This window comes from Apium graveolens, chromosome 2, assembly GCF_009905375.1.
Source record: "Apium graveolens cultivar Ventura chromosome 2, ASM990537v1, whole genome shotgun sequence".
Classification (NCBI taxonomy): domain Eukaryota; kingdom Viridiplantae; phylum Streptophyta; class Magnoliopsida; order Apiales; family Apiaceae; genus Apium; species Apium graveolens.
This window is the reverse complement of record NC_133648.1, coordinates 214,044,442-214,063,417: the sequence shown is the minus strand read 5'-3', so window position 1 is coordinate 214,063,417 and position 18,976 is coordinate 214,044,442. Positions and strand designations below refer to the sequence as shown.

Below are 18,976 nucleotides of genomic sequence, written 5' to 3'. Positions count from 1 at the left end.
TAAGAATGCTGGAGCCACATTTCAACGAATTATGAACAAAGTGTTCAAGGAGCAGATTGGCCGAAATATGGAAGCTTATGCGGACGACATGATTCTAAAGTCCCTGTTCAGAGATTATGCCAAGATCTGAGGTAGTGCTTTAAAACACTCTGAAGGCATAATATATGGATAAATCAGAACAAGTGCACGTTCAGAGTAGCAAGTGGGAAAGTTTTGGGTTACATGGTCAGTGCCCGAAGGATAGAGGAGAACCCTGAAAAAATATAGGTTGTTATTGACATGGAGGCCCCAAAGTATATCCGAGATATCTAGAAGCTGACGGGATGATTGGCAGCCCTTCAGCGCTTCATCTCAAGGTCGGCCAAAACAGCACTACCTTTGTTCGCTGTGCTCAAGGGGTCGAAGAATTTTGAGTGGGGGCCCGAATTCTAGAAGGCATTGGAAGAAGTAAAAGAGTATCTCAATAAGGCTTCACTCTTAATGAATCCGAAGGAAACCCTTCAACTCTATCTAGTCATGTATGACCGAACTCTTGGAGCTGTCTTGATAAAGAATCACGAGGGAAATTAGCATTCTGTCTTCAATGTCTCCCATGTATTGAAGGACACAGAAACAAGGTAACCCAATGTTGAGAAATTCGCATATGGGATGGTCATGGCCTCCTGAAAATTGTGACACTACGGCCGAACGGTACAAATCATTACCGACCAACCACTAAAGAAAATCTTGACAAGGTCGGAAGCTTTGGGAAGGGTCGTGTCTTGGTCCATCGAGCTTGGTGAATATGACCTTGAGTTCATCTCACGAACACTAATAAAAGCCCAAGCACTGGCAGACTTCATGGTCGAATGCACTTTCACAGGGCCAAAGGACCTTACACCTGAGGAACAACTCATTCGAACCCCGGGGAAATGAAATTTTTTTATGGATGGTTCGGTCACTGGGAAGAAGTGTGGAGCAGGACTGTTTCTTTCTTTCCCATCACGATGGACTTAATATCTGCCAAGCTATTTGGTTCAACTTTCCACTTACTAACAATGAAGCAGAATATGAGGCTCTTTTGGATGGAGTGGAAGTATCACGAAGTCTTAAGGTGAAGCACTTAAGGGTATTCAGCGACTTCATGCTTGTGGTGAAACACTTCTCGGGTGAGTATGAGCAGAGGGATCCCTAGACGAAGGCTTACACCACGAAGGTAAATAAACCTCCCAAGCATTTAAAACTTTTGAATTAAGTTAAGAAATGCAAGAAGTGCCAAATGTTCTCTACAGTTCTGAAGCAGCCCCTAGAGGAAATGGCTTCGGTCCTCATCCCCATACCTTTTACAATGTGGGCTATAAACATTATTGGAGTTCTACCTACTACCACAAGACATGAAAAATATTGCATCATCGCCATTGACTACATGACAAAATGGGTTGAAGCCAAGCCACTATCCATCATAACCGAAGAAGCGGCGAAGAAATTCTTTCTCGAACAGATCATCTTAAGTTTTGGGACTCTGAGGGTATATTTCTCGAACACCGGAATGCCATTTGTGAGGAAAAAGTTCAGAAGATTCCTCCATCACTTTGGGGTCCAACAAAGGTTCATTTCAGTCGCTCATTCTCAAAACAATGGGGCAGTGGAAGCAGCCAATAAGGTAATTTTCCAAGGCATTAAAAAACATTGGGCAAAGCCAAGGGAAGATGGGCGGAAGAGTTTTCATGGTTCTTATGAGCTTACCAAATGAATCCTAGAGTCTTTACCGGGGAAACACCTTTTAGATTTGCTTATGGAACAAATGCCTTGGTACCTGTGAAAATGGGTCTGGAATCTTACCGACGGAGGTTTACAATGTGGAAGTTAACCACTTTGGTCTAAGGGCGAATGCAGACCTGGTAGAACAAGAAAGAGAAGCGGTCCACCAGAGGAATATAAAATATCCACTACAGGCCACACAACACTACGAATCGGGCGTCAAGAAATGGTCCTTCGGTATTGGCGACCTCGTCCTCAGAGAGGTAGCTGCATTTATGCCAACGAAGCAAGGAAAGCTTCAGCCAAACTGGGAAGGGCCATATAAAGTGATAGAGTTCATTTGCCCAGGAACTTACAAGTTGGAAACATTAGCTCGAGAAATAATCAAGACTACTTTGCATGCTAGTCTCCTTCGGAAATTTTATCATTAAGAAAATTTCTTATGTTTTCCCTTTTGTATTTTACTTTAAGTCTTAAAAGTTGCAAGATGTGTAATGAATAAATATTCAATGAAAGATACACTTTCTTCACATAACTTTTTACTTAAAAAATATAACACACTGAGCGAATGAATGAGTATTATCTATGGGCGATCCCAAAGAAGAAAAACCCTTCATCCCCCATGTTTAATCGCTTACACAAAGGGGAGAAGGAAGATTATCTAGGGCCAATCCTATGAAGAATAATGCCCCTCACCCTACAGTTGTTATTCTAATATTAGAATGAATGTTTAACAAAATGAGAAAATGAACGAAGAATATCTAGGGGCAATCTTGGAAAAAGAAGTTCTCATTCATCCTCAATTTTAAGCTTATACTAACTTTTTTACAAGTGTTTTACATAACCGAAGGAACGAATGAGCCTTATCTAGGGACAAACCTGAAGAAGACAAGCCATTCATCCCTCAGAAAGGAAATGCATGTAAATTATTTCAGGGACGATCCCAAAGAAGACAGTTCCTTTTCCAATTTCAAGGAATGCCCGCTTACGATGCTTTTTTAATCTTAATGACATAAGGAAAACCCCTTAGAATAAGGCGAAATACGCTCAGATTCTTCCGAAGGGAAAAGACTCATCCCCTTAACACTTGGGGCACGAGTACTACATAAAAAATTGCTAAGGCAAAAAAGTAAGGCCGGTGATGCAGTAGGCAAAAAGTGAGGCCGAAAATGCAACAGAAAATGCCAGTATGGAAATGCTAAGGCAAAAAATTAAGGCTGAAGATGCAGTACACGATAAAGTCGCCAAAATAAACGAGCAAAAATGGAAATAAATTCAAAGACACGAAGGCCCTAAATAAACTTAACCCGAAGGCAATTAAAGTTAGAGGCCCGAAGGCAAAAAGTATTAACAACAAATCAAAAAATACAAGTCCAAACTAGGACTGAACATCTTTATCATAAAGCTCCTCATCTTCACCTAAAGAGACTTAGGGGGCCTCCACATCACCTCGACCTATGGGATCTTCAAGGTTATCGTCCAACAGCTGCTTATAATCTCACCCAAGGCCATGAGCCTTCTCCAAGACATAATCATTGCCGAACTAAAAACATCTCTAATCGGTATGGTCTAGCTGCTTCTTCGTCTTCCGAAGCTCTTTCTTGGACTTTTTCAACTGGCCATTCCGAAGGCTTATACACATGTTCGCCTTCACCGGAATCCCCTCCAACCACTACCTTACATCCTGCAGTACCGTGGCCTGGCCGATCAAGTTATCATTCTGCAACTGGACTCTCTTGAGTTCCTCCACCGTCGCAATAGCCCTTCGCTCCAACTCTTGCACTTGGGCCATTCGGCCCTGCATATCCTGAACCTTGTCTGCAATAGCAGTGGCCCAAGGAGCAGCCTGCGCAAAATATACACAGGGAAACATCAGTTAAGTCCAAACAATAGAAAGGACAATAAGAAAGCTAAATCACAAGTGAAAAAATAAAACTTACAAGGGATAGGAAGGACATAAGCTCTATACAGGCCTCTGTTGGAGAAGCCACCGCATAGAGTGAATGATCAGTAGGGAGCTGAAGCCCGTGGCTTAGGTCGGAAGCCCGCTCCTTTGTAGCCTGCAAGGCTGGATATACCGTATGATTGGTTGTCAAGATCCCCCAATCTAGGAAAAAAGTCAGGACGATCTCATCAGGGCTCCAAAGCCTCTTAACTGGGGCCCGTTCACCTAGAAATTGAAGATCCGCCCCTGGCTCTCCTTCGAAGCAGGCGACTCTTGCCGAACAGGGTCCATCCTCTCGGTCCCCTCACCGCCAACAGTGGCTAAAGGATCTGGAACGTTCTTTCCAGTAGGTTTGGCCTTCTTCACCTCTTCGGTGGCCCTCTCCTCTGCTGCCTTCAACTTCTTCCTCTCAATCAGTGTTTCCCTAAAGAACACTGAAAACAAAGACGAAAGAAAGATTAGTGCAAGCTAACAGTGAAAGCACTAACTACACATAATATAAATGAGCGGAGAAGGAAATCAGTTAAACAATAAAAAATAAAGGAAGACGAAGGAAGAAAAAAGTTACCCCCACCCCACAAACTCAACCACCAATCCTTGTCCCGATATTCGTTGGGAGTAAGCTTTTTTACCTTAGCATTAAGCAAGATAGCATACAGGTCCTTCTCCTCATCGCTCAGATTTGGCATCAAAATCTTAGTAGGATCGACCTCGCGCCACTCCGAGAAATCAGTGAGTTTCGGCCCACTAATGAAGCACCAATGGGTGCGAGTTGACTTATTCCTCGAGTTAGTGGCCATCTAATCAGCTCGGCCAGCTCGGCGGGAAATTTTGTTAAAACCCGGACTCTTAAGGTTCTTCCTGAAGTCATAATGGAACCAGAAGAGCCGGGTGAACGGCTGATCAATGGCCTGGAGGCACCGGTTATGGAAGCAATTTATATGGATGAACCCGTTAGGGTCTATTTGCCCTAGAGCGATGCCCATCTGCTGGAAGAAATGCTTCACAATCTTCAGCAAAGGCACTCGGAAGCCGCACTTAAAAGCAGCCTCAGAGATTCCAACCGCACGATCACCAAATCTTTTGGACATCGACGGAGTATCGTATATTCATTCGCAAGAGATCACGGGGTACAACCAGAAGTAACCATGGGGAATTGAATAATTGGCATACATATGCCCCATTCTCTCTTCAGACAACTTCGAACGGTTGTTAGCCGCATTGTACAAAGCAACCGAGTTGAAGAGTCTCCTCCCAGTTAGTTCGAGTTGAGAGGTGGAGGTACCCGCTAAAGTATTCACTTGTTCCATGTCCTTGTATTAAAAAATAAATAGACTAATTAGTCAATATACTTATACAAATGACAGAAGAAAAAATTAAAAGGACAAGAAGAAACTGAGTACATGTCCTTTGACCAACTGAATGACTCTTGAAAGAAGGAAATAGAGGGACGCCCAGAGTCGGCTCCCGAAGGATGTTCTAAGGTGAAATCCCCCCGAACGAAGTTCTTGCCCAATAACACCTCACATGTAATCTTTAAACTCAACAGGAGAAGAAAATAAAACCGGAACACCAGGGTTCGACTCTAGAAAGATGTTATAGAGCAAAAAATCCCCAGAAGGAGGTTCTTGACCAAGAACACCTCGAGCGCCATCTTTAAACCCTATTGGTGCTCCCAAAAGAAGAAAAAAAAAAGAGGCACCCAAAAAACTACCAACCCAAAAAAGTACCCCACAGACAGAAACAAAGAAACACGGGAAAAATAACTCAAAAGCAGAAAATGCATGAAATACAAGAAACATACTAAAGGGATGATGAATATTTACTGATTTCAAGATGTTCTTTTAGTGAAATATGATGGTCTTGGAACACATAATTAACGCTTCCTGTCTTGGAATGTGCTACTTGCTCAAAGTAAATGATTGTGAGGGAGAAAAGCTTGAAGTCATAGACTGAAAAAATAATTTTGCAAAGGACTTTATATAGGCGCCAAAACCCAAACGTTTTGGTACCAAAAAACCGTCCCTGGGTGTTTTAAAATAAAGGACCCAAATTAAGACGGCAGGGATTCAACAGCCGTGATGAAACCATGAAAGGACGTGATGGATAGCTGTCCACTTTATTAAGCCCCCAGTTCCCCATGATGTCGCCACGTGACCTGACGAACCAGAGGAAAGACAACAGGAGAAACCTGGGGTTTTCACCTTTAAAATGGGCCAAGGATGATGTTTGTCAATCGATCGATGGACCAGATGAAAGACAGGGACATGTTGGTTGTAGGCCCATCGGTCTCAAAAGCCATTGGCCCGAAGGCCCAAACAGTTCAAAGGCGGAAGGCCCACTTAGCCTCTCACCAGCTGTTCAATAACACAGAATCGTAACGGTTGCCCCCATATCACTCCTCCAACATTCATCCAGATTCTTCTCATAAAGGACGAACATTTATACAGGTTTGAGTATAAATACCCCAAGGAATGTAAGGAACGGAACAATTCTCTAGAGTCTCAAAACTTTCTCTACTTTCTTGTATTCTCAAACCTACTTCTATATCCAGATTACTTATTCTAACACCGGAGGTGCATCCAGGGGACAATCCCTCGCATTCTCTTCATTTTCAGGTACAAGCCGAAGGCCGTTCTTGACAACCGAAGGGTGTTCTCATATCGGAAGGAATCTAGGCGTAACATAATGTGAAGTCCAAAAAATTGATACAGAATAATGCATACGTTATAATAGTAATATAAAATCTTCGAAAGAGTTTTCCTATATAAGTTGATATTTCAAATGAACTATTTTCTTGACATAGTATAATAAATCAGGTTGGCTGATGACTCAGGTTCGACTCCTTGCCCTAAAAATAGGTGCCAGTGTTCCACTTTTCTACCCATAAATGACTTCGGACCGGAGGAGTATTAAATTAATATAATTGAGTTTGCAGTGCCATTACTGATTTATACTAACATTATTAAACTAGCATAATAGCCCATGCGAGGCACGAGGTATTTTTCAAGTAATATTTCAGAATAGAGCATATGTAACTTTTGAAATTTTATCTTATACATGTTTTGTTAGAAATAAAATGCATAACCCCTTATAATTCAGTTAAAGCGTGCGAAATATATCACTGGAAGTAGTTTATACTCAATGTTAAATTTATTGTGATGACGTGGAGTTTGAAAATTCATTATGTACTTGTCATCATGTGTTGCTGTGTTAATGTAGCTTGTGGGTATCTATTACAAAATTTTATGATGTGAATATTGTGAGAACTTTTAGTAGTTAGGCTTTCAAAACCTTTCTTTTTGTACTTCATATAAGATTTTTCAATATCTGTTATTTTTATGAGATTGATCTAAATAGCACAAAAAATATAAAAACCAAAATAATGGCGACACTCTAAAATGATAGATTGTGTTGCATTTTTAGTTCAGGACAGAAAGACAGTAATTGTATACGGGTTAACATGCCACAGGGTTGACATGCAATCAGAGTGTTATGTCATAAAATTTTAAATACTAAAATAATATTTAATTAGTAGAAAGATGTTACGAGTGTACGGGATTATGTATAATAGCAAGTGAGTGGACCCCTCCTATTATATATATATATAGAGAGAGTTTTTGTGGTCATTAACTAACGCAATATGACCTTATGTGCATATAAAAATGGATGTTTGGTACATATTTTTTGTATAGTATGAACATATAATTTGTGTATATGCTAATTAAATATGTGTTTGCAGGTTTTTTAAAATCAAAAATTTACGGGGAGAAGAAACGTCACACGCTATTACATTTCTCAAAATATCTCTTTAAGTTACGTTTATTTTTTTAATATATGTTGTTTGAGACCTTATTTAATAAAATTGTTCCAGAGAGTGCCAACACCCTTATTCACCAACTTCTTAATTGTTTGTTTCGGAATGATATCTTCTCATCAGCTAGGTATTTATCTCTAAAGCTATTTTTTCTTAAAGGTTTTTTATCCATTTCTTTATATTTCATAAAGAGTATCCAACACGTATTTTAAGGTGCATATAAAGTATTATTCTGTAACTTATTTTTAGAATTTTTTTCTAAATAATAATTAAATGGTTACGTTTTTATTCAAAAAAAAATTATAAAAATAAGTTACATAACTATACTTTATACGTCCCTTCAAATACATGTTAGACACTTTCTCTGAAATGTAAAGAATTGAGAGGGACGAAGGAGGTATATATCATCATTGGGATCTATATGTAAGAATATATGATGTTGTATGGGTAACATATAATATATTTATATTTGAATAGTTAATCATTATATATAATCTTATATCATATGCATAACAATAATTGTTGTCTTGTTGGTGATTTTAGTCGAAGAGTACTTAAAAAAATATCGTATCATTATTGAAATATATAGGTAACTAAATCAACAAATATAAAAAGAAAAATATGATTAAAAATGTCATTCTATAACTCTAATGCGAAAAATCCATGTTAAGTGTAAAAATATTAACACAAAAGACATATTTACATTGTGGTATTGAAGTGTGTATGTTATTGGCTAGATTCGGGTTCAATTCCTATTAAAAATATTTTTTAGGTATATTAAATAGAAGGATAAATCTGTCATTTTACTAAGAATAAAAAGTCTCACCAGTATTATGTCAATGTTCAAAAATTTGATTTAATTTTTTTCTTATAATTTTATAAATGATCATTATATTTTATTAACCATTTCTTAGATGTAATCATAAATTTAATATAACGTTTACTTTAAAAAGAATAACATCGTTAATTAAATACATTTTATGTGTTAACTCTTCTATCTTTTTCGTAAAACTGTTATTTTATATGTAAAATATCGATTAGTATTATTACTTTAGTAGTAACTTAGTTTTTTTGATATATATAGGTAATTAAATCAGCAGATATAAAAAGAAAAATATGATTAAAAATATCATTCTATAACTCTAACACGAAAAATTCCTAGTAAGTGTAAAATTATTACACAAAATACATATTAATATAGTGGTACTGAAGTGTGTATGTTATTGGCTAGATTCGGGTTCAATTCCCATTAACAAATTTTTTTTAGTATATTAAACATAAGGGCCAATCCGTCATTTTCTGAGAATGAAAAGTCTCACTAATATTATGTCAATGTTCTCCTATTATATATAGAAGAGATGACTCCAGACTAGAGGAGTATTAGAATAATAATATAACTTTAACATTTTAAAGTTTTAGTTGGACTAGTTCGTTGTCTGTCGACAGTATAGAATGATTTTGCAAGGCGATTACTGATTTTTACTATGTTAGGTCACACAACACTGTAAAAGGGGGTTGAATACAGTGTTTATACAATCAAATCGATTTGAACACAAGTATGTAACATAGATCAATTATATTCAATAAACTCTGTTATAATATGAACTGTTGTTCTATCTCAGTAATAAACAAATATCACTAAGAGATGCTAGGTTACAATGTATAATCTTCTCGATAATGATAACACATATAGTGTAAATCCTAAGTATGTGTTTATATAGTACACAGTTACAAGATAACTCTAATTGATATGGAATACAATTTTGTCTCCTAAAATATATCAATCAGATATCTTCTACAAGTCTTCTAGTCTTCTAACTCTTTTCATGCATATCTTCTATTGTTTTAGTCCAGATCTTCTCTCCTGTAAATCAACCGCATTCCTTATCTGAAAGTCTTCCCGTACTTAAGTTCTGATATGACCTTAAGTTCTGATATTAAGTTATGACTCCCAGTAAGTCCTGATTTCAGTAAGTCCTGATTTGTCCTGTTGTTATGTTCTGAAAACTAAACACAAATCATATTAGACATGACATCTCAAATATATATAACAATCTCCCCCAACTTGTAAATTATACAAAATACATAAGTTAATAGATTTGATGATGTCAAAAACATTTTAAGTACAAATGCAATAAGAGTTTAACTAGATAACTAACTACAACTTAAAGTCCTTGTAGCTTTTACCAATCAAACTGAGTCAATTGGAATCCAAAATGATTCTTGACAAACCTTGATATCAGCTTTTCTTCTTTATTCCTCAGGACTTGAGATATTGTAGTCTTGACTTGCTTCATCTCTTCATTCTGACTTCCAATCTGGTAGATTGCAGTCCTTAAAGCAGAGATATGGTTTCTTTCAAAACCATCACCCAGTCTTATTACCTTTGGATGAGAAGAATCTTCATTGTAGCATAGACATTTCTCATTCAGTATCACTTCAAGCTTAGCATAATCCTTCTTCATTAGAATTTCACTTCCATCATCTTCAACTAGTTTTGGAATGAATTCTATAACCCTTGAACAAGAAATTCTTGCATTATCTCTTATGGTCTTCAATATGAAATTTGACCATCTCCTGGTAATATCAGACTTTACCTCTAAAAGGTAATAAAAGAATTGAAGTTCTTTCAGTGATTTGTTTAGCACATCTGATTCTGACATTTGATATGTTCTTCCATCTTCAAGAAATAGAATCAGATTTTCTTTGACATTATGCTTGTCATGGGCATCCAGTACCACTTGAACATAGATAACCTTATCAAGGTGTTTCTGTGTAACATCTTCAAGAGGTTTGTTAGTCAACAAAAATGGATCTCTTGTAAGCACTTCCACTCCTGTTTTGATCTTAGCTTCATCAGAACCTAGTCCAGCTCTATCTGTTGCTTCTCTGGCTTTCAATCCAACAGTCATGAAATCAGATAACAATTGGCTTTTCTTTGGATCCGATGGTTTGACATTCTTCCATAGAAGTTTCATTTTGTCAGCTACTTTCATCTTGTCTAAATCAACTTGAGCTATGTCAGCGGTTGATGTCTTGATGACTTTATCAGAACTCGCTATTTCTTCTGTAGCTTGTTGTTCTTCACTATGAACAACCTGAGCTCTGTCAGAGGTTGTCTTGGATTCTTCAGTTATCTTCCTTCTTTTCAGAGTTTGAACATCTTCATCTTCAACAAGAGTATCATCATGAACTTGAACCATTTTGCACACTGGTTTCATCAGGATTTGAGGAATTTTCATCTCCCGTGGCTTTATTGGTTCATCAACTTTTCCCTTTCCTTTATCTTTGGGATCAATCTCAATCTGTGATCTTGTTTTGGGCTTTGATGCCTCCGTATTTGATTTCTCCTTGGTCACAATGCCTTTTACCTTAGGCCTTGGAGGTTTCTTTGCAACAGAAGCTTTTGGCTTTAGATTTGTCTTTTCAGCTTTAAATCTAGCTTCTTCCTCCTTGAGATTTATTAAATCCATTCCAGGATTATGCTTTAGAAATAATCTTCTAGTAATCTCTTTATCAAGTGTCTGAATCTTGGGATCCTTGTAGTAGACTGTAGTCTGCTTCCCCTTTAGCTTCAGAGTTTGCAGAAACTTCTGAGAGTCTTGACTTCCACCTTGAATCAGAACATCAGGCTTTGTCATCAGACTTTGCTCATCAGAACTTGATATCAGATTTTGATTATCAGCACTTGCTATCAGATTTTGAGTTTGAGCAGCTTCAGAACTTATCTTCTTTTGAATAAAAGATTTGCTTGCATCAGTAACTAGTTTCCTAGAAGAAACCTTGATGCTCTGCCCTTGACCTTGATCTTTTCCATGACCTCTACTCTTATCAGAGTTTCCCTGGTCGTCACCTTTGTCATCCTTCTTCTTCAGTATTTGAGTAGGTGTGCATTTGGCTTAACTACCTTTTCCCCCTTTTTGGCATCATCAGGTAGTAGGAGAGAGAGAAGAAGTTCTACTGAAGATTAAATTTCATCCAGTTGAGCCTTTTGAGAAGCTTGATTCTGCAGGACCTCAGTGATTTAAGCCTGTTACTTCCCTTGCGCTTTTTCAATTACTTCAACTTTTTCAGAAATAGGTCTGATAAACCTCTTTTTATTAAGTTTGGTCTCCATAACCATCTTTTCACCTTTTTCAAGAAGTTTGTCAACCTTTTCATGAGTTACTGAGTTTAGACCTTGAAGATGTTTGGTAGACATGGCTGTGACTTTGAGTTGTGTCTTGAAATCAGAATTTGTGAGCAACTCATCAGCTTTTCCAGTATGGTCTATCAGTACTTTGGAGCTTGGAATGAAATCAGTTTCATTCCACTTCTTGGTCCACTCCACACCTCTGTGAGTATCTTTCCAAGGAATAGGTGCATCCTATTCAACAAATTTTTGGATCAATGCCTCCTTTCCAAGAATAGGAGCTGGAGTATGTACTGAAACACTATTTTCACAACTGGAAGAAGACTCGTTAGCCTCTGACAGTACAAGAGTATGTGAGGCAACTGGAGATTCTGGAACAACTTCATCTAAATTCTGATCATTAGAATTTATCTCCAGAATAGGAATTGTTGGTATCTCAGCCTGTAGAATAGGAGAATTGACTGTAGATGGCTGAGCTGTTGTAGGAGCTTCAAGATAGAGAATAGTAGGAATATTCAGATTGTGAATATCTATTTCAGAAATTGTGTCTTGTTCTTCAGCATTATGTGTAGCCGTGATTGGAGAGACATGATGTATGAGCACAGCCGAGCAGTGTCTCGAGCAGTGTCTCGAGCTTGAGTTGGAGATGGAAAAGCTTCAAGTACAATTGGCTGTGAGATCAGAGATTCCTGATCCCATTCCTCATCTTCTTCAGTATTCTCTGATGGAGGCTTAGCCACGTGCCTTCTTGCTCTCATTTTCTTTAATCTCCTTGATAGTGAAGGAGTTGCTTTATCATCAGAACTTACAGTTATTTTCCTCTTCAAAGTACCTGAACCTTCAGCTTCAGTATTTATCTGAGAAGTTTCCTTTTCAGCTGCTATTTCTTTTTGAAAATTGACATTTTCAGCTTCAACAGTCACAGGTGCTGATGCATGAACCTGTGCTTCTTCATCATCGGACTCATCCCTTAAAATCATCTTCCTTCTCTTAGATGGAGGTTAAGGAACAGACTTTGCCCTCTTAGGCCTGGAAAATGAAGGTCTTATGGTAGGTGTTGATGGTTGTTGTTGTGAGGATTCAGCTGGTTGGAAGTATGTTCTGATGGTAGGTTGAGTTGGTTGAGGTTGAGAGGTAGTTGGTTGTGTAGTGGTTGGAGATGCTGATGGAGGTTGGGTTGTTTGGACATCAGGATATTTAGCAGTGTATGTGGCTGGGTCAGTGTTTACTAAAAACCGTTTGACTGATTGTGGGATTTGGAGGGGTCTTAGAACAGTTTTCTTATTATCAGCAGATAATAAGTTAGCAAATGCTCTCTTAGCAAGTTTAAATGGTGAAATTAACTCACTTGCTTGTTGGGGTACATCAGAGTTACAAAAGTTATAAATGAGTTGACAAAATCTACCAAAATATACAGTATTTCTATCTTCTGTCATCCTATCCCCTATGAATCCTAGTACAACAGTAACATAATCAAAATGAGATTGAGTAATCAGAGCATACCTAATTTGCTGACTTAGAATAGGAATTGTATCAAAGTTTGAACATTTGTTTGCAAAAGTTCTGGTGATGCAGTCAAAGAACAAACTCCATTCCTTCCTTATGTGGGGTCTCTTTAGTTGTCCAAGATTTGCCAAAGTTTTCTCATAGCCCAGATTGGCCATTAGCTGTTGAAGAGCTGGCTCCTCAACTGTTGAAAAAGTGCAGTTTTCTGGTAGATGTAGAGCTTGGTGAACTGTAGACACAGTCACCACATGTTCATCCTCCCCTGTTGTGAAGATAATACTAGGGGACCCATTTGCTCCACCATCATCATACACACCACTCCTCCAAAAATCCAGCACTTGAGTTCCTGAGAGTGTGTCTGGTTGGGTCAAAGCATAGCCTATTTCACTTCGAGACAAAAAGTCTTGGATGAAGTGAGGTTCTGATGCAGCTTCATCCTTGCTAAGAATAGCTGAGTAATTGTTAGGAACAAACTTAGATCTATTGAAAACAATGTCTTTGGGTGCCATTTCTGTAAGAAATAAGTGAGAGAATAGAGTTTACACAAGGTGTTTGATTAAAGGCCTGTAAGAAAATAGCTTCAGAGAATATTAGTGAGATAGAGAATAAGAGAGATTAGAGAAAGAAAAGTAGGTAAAAGATTATAAAATCTTTTAACTCCCATATATATACTCTCTTTTTGACAACTGTTATAATTGAAGCAAAACAGGCTTTAGACACCTGGCAGCATATCATTAGTCAAAACATTATTAGTGGTCACGGGTAATAAGCAGTAATAAATGTGCACATGCAGTGTTTCAAAACAAACACATTTCCCACTAACCAAATGATTATGACTGTTTTTATCTCACTTAAATATATTTTGATAAAATATGACCGTTACAGTTTTTACTACAAATAAGTCAAGTAAATAAATAATGCCACGTAAGCATCAGAGTTTGCATCAGAATTTAATATCAGAACTTGACTATTATCAGATTTTAACGGTCATCAGAACATGGCTTCTGTACTCAAAAAGTGAATGTTTGTTTCTGTGATTCAAATACTGACTTATTTCTTCAGAGTTTAAACATCAGAACTTCCATCAGAACTTGTCCTCAGAATTTATGCATATAACACTTAACTGTTTATCTAAAATAACTTAATCACCACAGTAATTTTCATCACTCATATGGAGTGATAGTGTGTGCATTAGCAAAATATCAGATAAAGATTAAAGTCTGATAAACTTCAGTATATCTTAGAAATAAAGCATAACTAAGAAAAGTTCTTAAAATATGTCATTAATAATGAAGTCTGCTATGAATAAATTTATGCAAGAATCCACCTCAACTGTTTGTGCTCATTTTATGCATCTTTTGAAATTCTGTTTTATAGTGGCTTCTCAGTGTAAGTGAGTCACAACTGCTATCAGAATTTATGCTATTATCAGAGTATTTCTCCAGTAATCAGAGAATGTGAAAAGCCACCAAGAAAAATTTATTTGCTTTTCTAATGCATATTACTTAATACCAGCAATGCACTTGGGTCTTCCCTTCCACATTTTACTCTAGATCTCAAAGGAGTACCTGACTTCAATTTTCTTTTCTTTTCTTTAGATAAGTGAGGCTTATCAAGCATGTGGTTCATCCTTAAGATTTACTGACATCAGAATTTGACAGATAAGAAGCAAGAATCTAGTTTGTGACTTAGTAATAAGATACACAAAGTAAATTTGACTAAGCTCAACATCAGAATTTGCTTGTGTTAATGAATTTCCACATAAACAACTAATTCAAACATGGGATTTCTAGTATGTTAAAGACTACTAGGTCATCATCTAGCACAGTTATCCTCATTGGATTGAATAGTCACAGAACATTCAAAACACTATCAGAGTATGTAGAATCACATCAGATAGCAATCAACATTTAATATATTACAATTTAAGCACATATTATATGGAGATAAGACAATCTGTAAACACTGATCATAAAGTCTGATGCATGAGAACAAAAACTAAGTAGATTTAGAGAAAGAACTTGAAACCATTCCAAGTTCATTTACCAATCTTGTAAAAGTAGCTTCACATAGTGGTTTTGTGAAGATATCTGCTAGTTGATCTGTTGGAACAAAATGCAATTTCACTGTACCTTCTATCAAATGTTCCCTTATGAAATGGTATCTATTGCTGATGTGCTTTATCATTGAGTGTTGAACTGGATTACCTGTCATAGCAATAGCACTTTAATTATCACAATAAATAAGTATTTTAGAAAATTCTAACCCATAATCCAGTAACTGATTCTTCATCCAAAGAATCTGTGCACAACAGCTTCCTGCAGCAATATATTCAGTTTCTGCAGTTGATGTAGAAATTGATTTTTATTTCTTGCTAAACCAAGAATCCAATCTGCCTCCAAGAAATTGGCAGCTTCCACTAGTGCTTTTCCTGTCTATTTTGCATCCTGCAAAATCTGCATCTGAGTAACCTATTAACTTAAAATCTGATTCTCTAGGATAACACAATCCTAGATCAGCTGTACCCATGAGGTACTTGAAAATCCTTTTTATAGCTATTAGATGAGGTTCTCTTGGATCATCCTGAAATCTTGCACAAAGACAGGTAGCATACATGATATCAGGTCTACTTGCAGTTAAATAGAGTAAGGAGCCAATCATACCTCTGTAGTTAGTAATATCTATTGATGAACCAGTATCTTTATCTAACTTGGTTGTAGTGGCCATGAGAGTGGATGCAGTTGAACAATCTTGCATTCCAAATTTCTTCAGTAAATTTCTGGTATAATTGGATTGACAGATAAAAGTGCCTTCTTCATTTTGCTTGACTTGAAGTCCCAAAAAATAGCTAAGTTCTCACATCATACTCATTTGATATCTTGACTGCATTAGCTTTGCAAACCTTTCACAGAGTTTGGCATTAGTAGAACCAAATATGATATCATCAACATATATCTGTACCAAAAGTAAGTCCTTTCCATGGTTGAGGTAGAACAATGTTTTATCAATTGTGCCTCTGTTAAATCCACTTTCCATAAGAAATTGAGCTAAAGTCTCATACCATGCTCTTGGAGCTTGCTTAAGGCCATAAAGTGCTTTGTCTAATCTGTAGACATGATTTAGAAATTTTGAATCTACAAATCCTGGAGGTTGTTCAACATATACCTCTTCTTCCAATTCTCCGTTAAGAAAAGCACTTTTCACATCCATTTGAAAGACTTTAAACTTTTTGTGAGCAGCATAAGCCAAAAAGATTCTTATTGCTTCCAATCTAGCAACTAGTGCAAATGTTTCATCATAATCAATACCCTCCTGTTGAGAGTAGCCTTTAGCAACCAGCCTTGCTTTGTTTCTTGTAATTATTCCATCACTGTCAGTTTTATTTCTGAACACCCATTTTGTGCCAACAATGGATCTGTTCTTTGGTCTTAACACTAGGGTCCAGACTTTATTTCTTTCAAATTCATTTAACTCTTCCTGCATTGCTTGCACCCAATCAGCATCTTGAAGAGCTTCTTCCACTTTCTTTGGTTCAGTCTGAGATAGAAAAGAATGATAGAGACATTCATTTGATGTTGCTATTCTAGTTCTAACACCTGCTTCAGGATCACCAATTATTAAGCCAGGTGTATGTGCTTTAGTCCACTTCCTTGCAGATGGAAGTTGTTCTCTAGAACTGGATCCTCCCCCATGATCCATGCTATCTCCATCAACATTTTCTGATGCTCCCCCTGTAGTTATGCTCTTTGAGACTTCAGAATATGAGTTGGATCCTTCAGGATTTGAAGAATCAGAGTTTCCATAATTATCAGAATTTGGCTTATTAGAACTTGATGAATCAGAACTTAAAGAGCTAGTGACAGGTTCTGATGCTTCTTGAGAGTCTTGCGGTGTGGTAGGATCATTAGCTTGCTCCCCCCTGGACATGTGCATTTTCCCTTTCAGTAGTTACCACAGTTTCAATTACATCAGAACTTAACCCGTCAGAACTTACAGGATCAGAGTTTAAGTCATCAGAATTTACAGAATCAGAATTTAAATCTTCATTTTTAAATCTCAGCTGATCATGATCATTGAAATCTTCAAGTCCAGTAATCTTCTTATCATCAAAAGTTACATTGATAGATTCCATGACTGAAAGAGATATGTCCTAAGTCCAATCATGTATGAGGATTTAGGAATAACTTTTATGTAATCTGTTTTGATTTCATTGATATTAATAAAAAGGCTTGTTTTGTTTTTATTGCGGGCTCTATATATTTAAATGTTTAAATAAGATATACCACAGTTTAGAGTAAAGCTTTTTATGGATTTTAATGAGATCATAATAATGAGACCTAAAAGATGATAACTCTAAACTTAAATAGTTCCTGGTCGTAGGATTACTAACTGGTAATTAATAATCCGCAAAGATCGGTACATACTATGCTTGCTTAATTATGAAGGATGTATGTTCTCATAGACATTTGTGTGGTGACATTATAGCTAGTATGTAGGTGCTTATTATAGAATAAGTTCACTGAACACGACTCACACAGCTGAACAACTGATGGAGTTCACTCACGTGTCAGCTGTTGTTCACATAGTGATAGTTGTACAAGTATCCTTAGACTTGAGGTCATCATAGTCATCTTGTGTACACTGAACTATGCTTTGGTTTAGTTCTTAGTCTCAAGGGACAATTATAAGGGCTCTACTAGGTATAGGAATTTATACACGAATATAGTGTATGTTCAATAAAGGATCTACCCCTTCCAGTGTAGGAAGAGAATGTTTAATGCTGATCCACTTATGTTAGTTCAGGAATCTCTAGCCAGAGTGAATGAAATTAGAAAGGAGTTTCTAATTTACATTAAATAGAACTAAGCATAGTGAATGGGAAAGCAAGTGATTAAATAAGATAGGCTTGACACAAGTTCCATGCCTTGTATTTAATCGTGACATTGCAGGGTAGAAGGAATTAATTGTACGGTAACTACTCACTGAATAGGTTCTTGGTATTCTAAGCAGTGAATTCGTATTATCCGGATAGTCGCGATATGCTGAGAAGTATCCCTCACGATGTAGAATAAATATGATTAATTAATTAATTATATTTAAATATTAGAGAATTTATATAAATAATGATAAAATAGTTTTATTATTATTTATTTCTACTATCGGCTTAATATTGAACCTACAGGGTCACACCATAAAAGAGAATGATTTAATGGTGGATGAATTAATTAATAATGGCTGATAATTATTTATTTATGAAATAAATAATTAATTGGCAAATTTAATAATTGATTAAATGAGATTTAATTGATTATAAATTAATTAAGAAAAGGTTCTTAATATTATTAATTAAGAATTTAATTTTTGGAAATTAAATCAAGTGAAAGAATTATTTCTAAAGAGTTTAGAAAAAGGATTAATAATTAAAAGGTGTTTTAATTATTAGTGAGAATAATAAAGGGTTAATAATAATAATATTTTATGGGAAAATTTTCAGCTAAAAATTTTGCCTATAAATATACTATTATAAACCCTATTTTTTCCTCAACCAAAAATATTTACAAAACCCTAATTCTCTCCATCTCCTCCTTCATTACATCATTTTCTTGGTGGATACTGGTGGAGTGCTTCACACTTGAGGAGCAGCTGCTAAGGATCTCCGTTCATCATTTTTGGATCGTCATTAAAGACCTCCATCTTTCCATTAACGTAAAGCTTCTTAAGGTAAACATACTGAACTACGAATTAAATATTATTTTTCACATGGATCCTGCGGAGGGTTTCGTTGTTTTTAAGATTTAAATTTACGTTTTCGCTGCGTTTATGTGCTAAAAACCCT

The 18,976-nt window shown here is 36.5% G+C and overlaps 1 protein-coding gene across 1 annotated transcript; it reads left to right on the top strand.

Annotated features, from left to right (window-relative positions):
* The first annotated feature begins 1,294 nt into the window (after positions 1–1,294).
* LOC141696728 (uncharacterized) lies at positions 1,295–1,732 on the top strand. The gene has a single exon (XM_074500853.1). It carries the CDS (start codon positions 1,295–1,297, stop codon positions 1,730–1,732), a length of 438 nt encoding a protein of 145 aa, XP_074356954.1.
* The last annotated feature ends 17,244 nt before the right edge of the window (positions 1,733–18,976 follow it).

Excerpts from the sequence above, each read along its gene's own strand:
- LOC141696728 (XM_074500853.1), top strand. The coding sequence starts at position 1,295 with ATGGCTTCGGTCCTCATCCCCATACCTTTTACAATGTGGGCTATAAAC.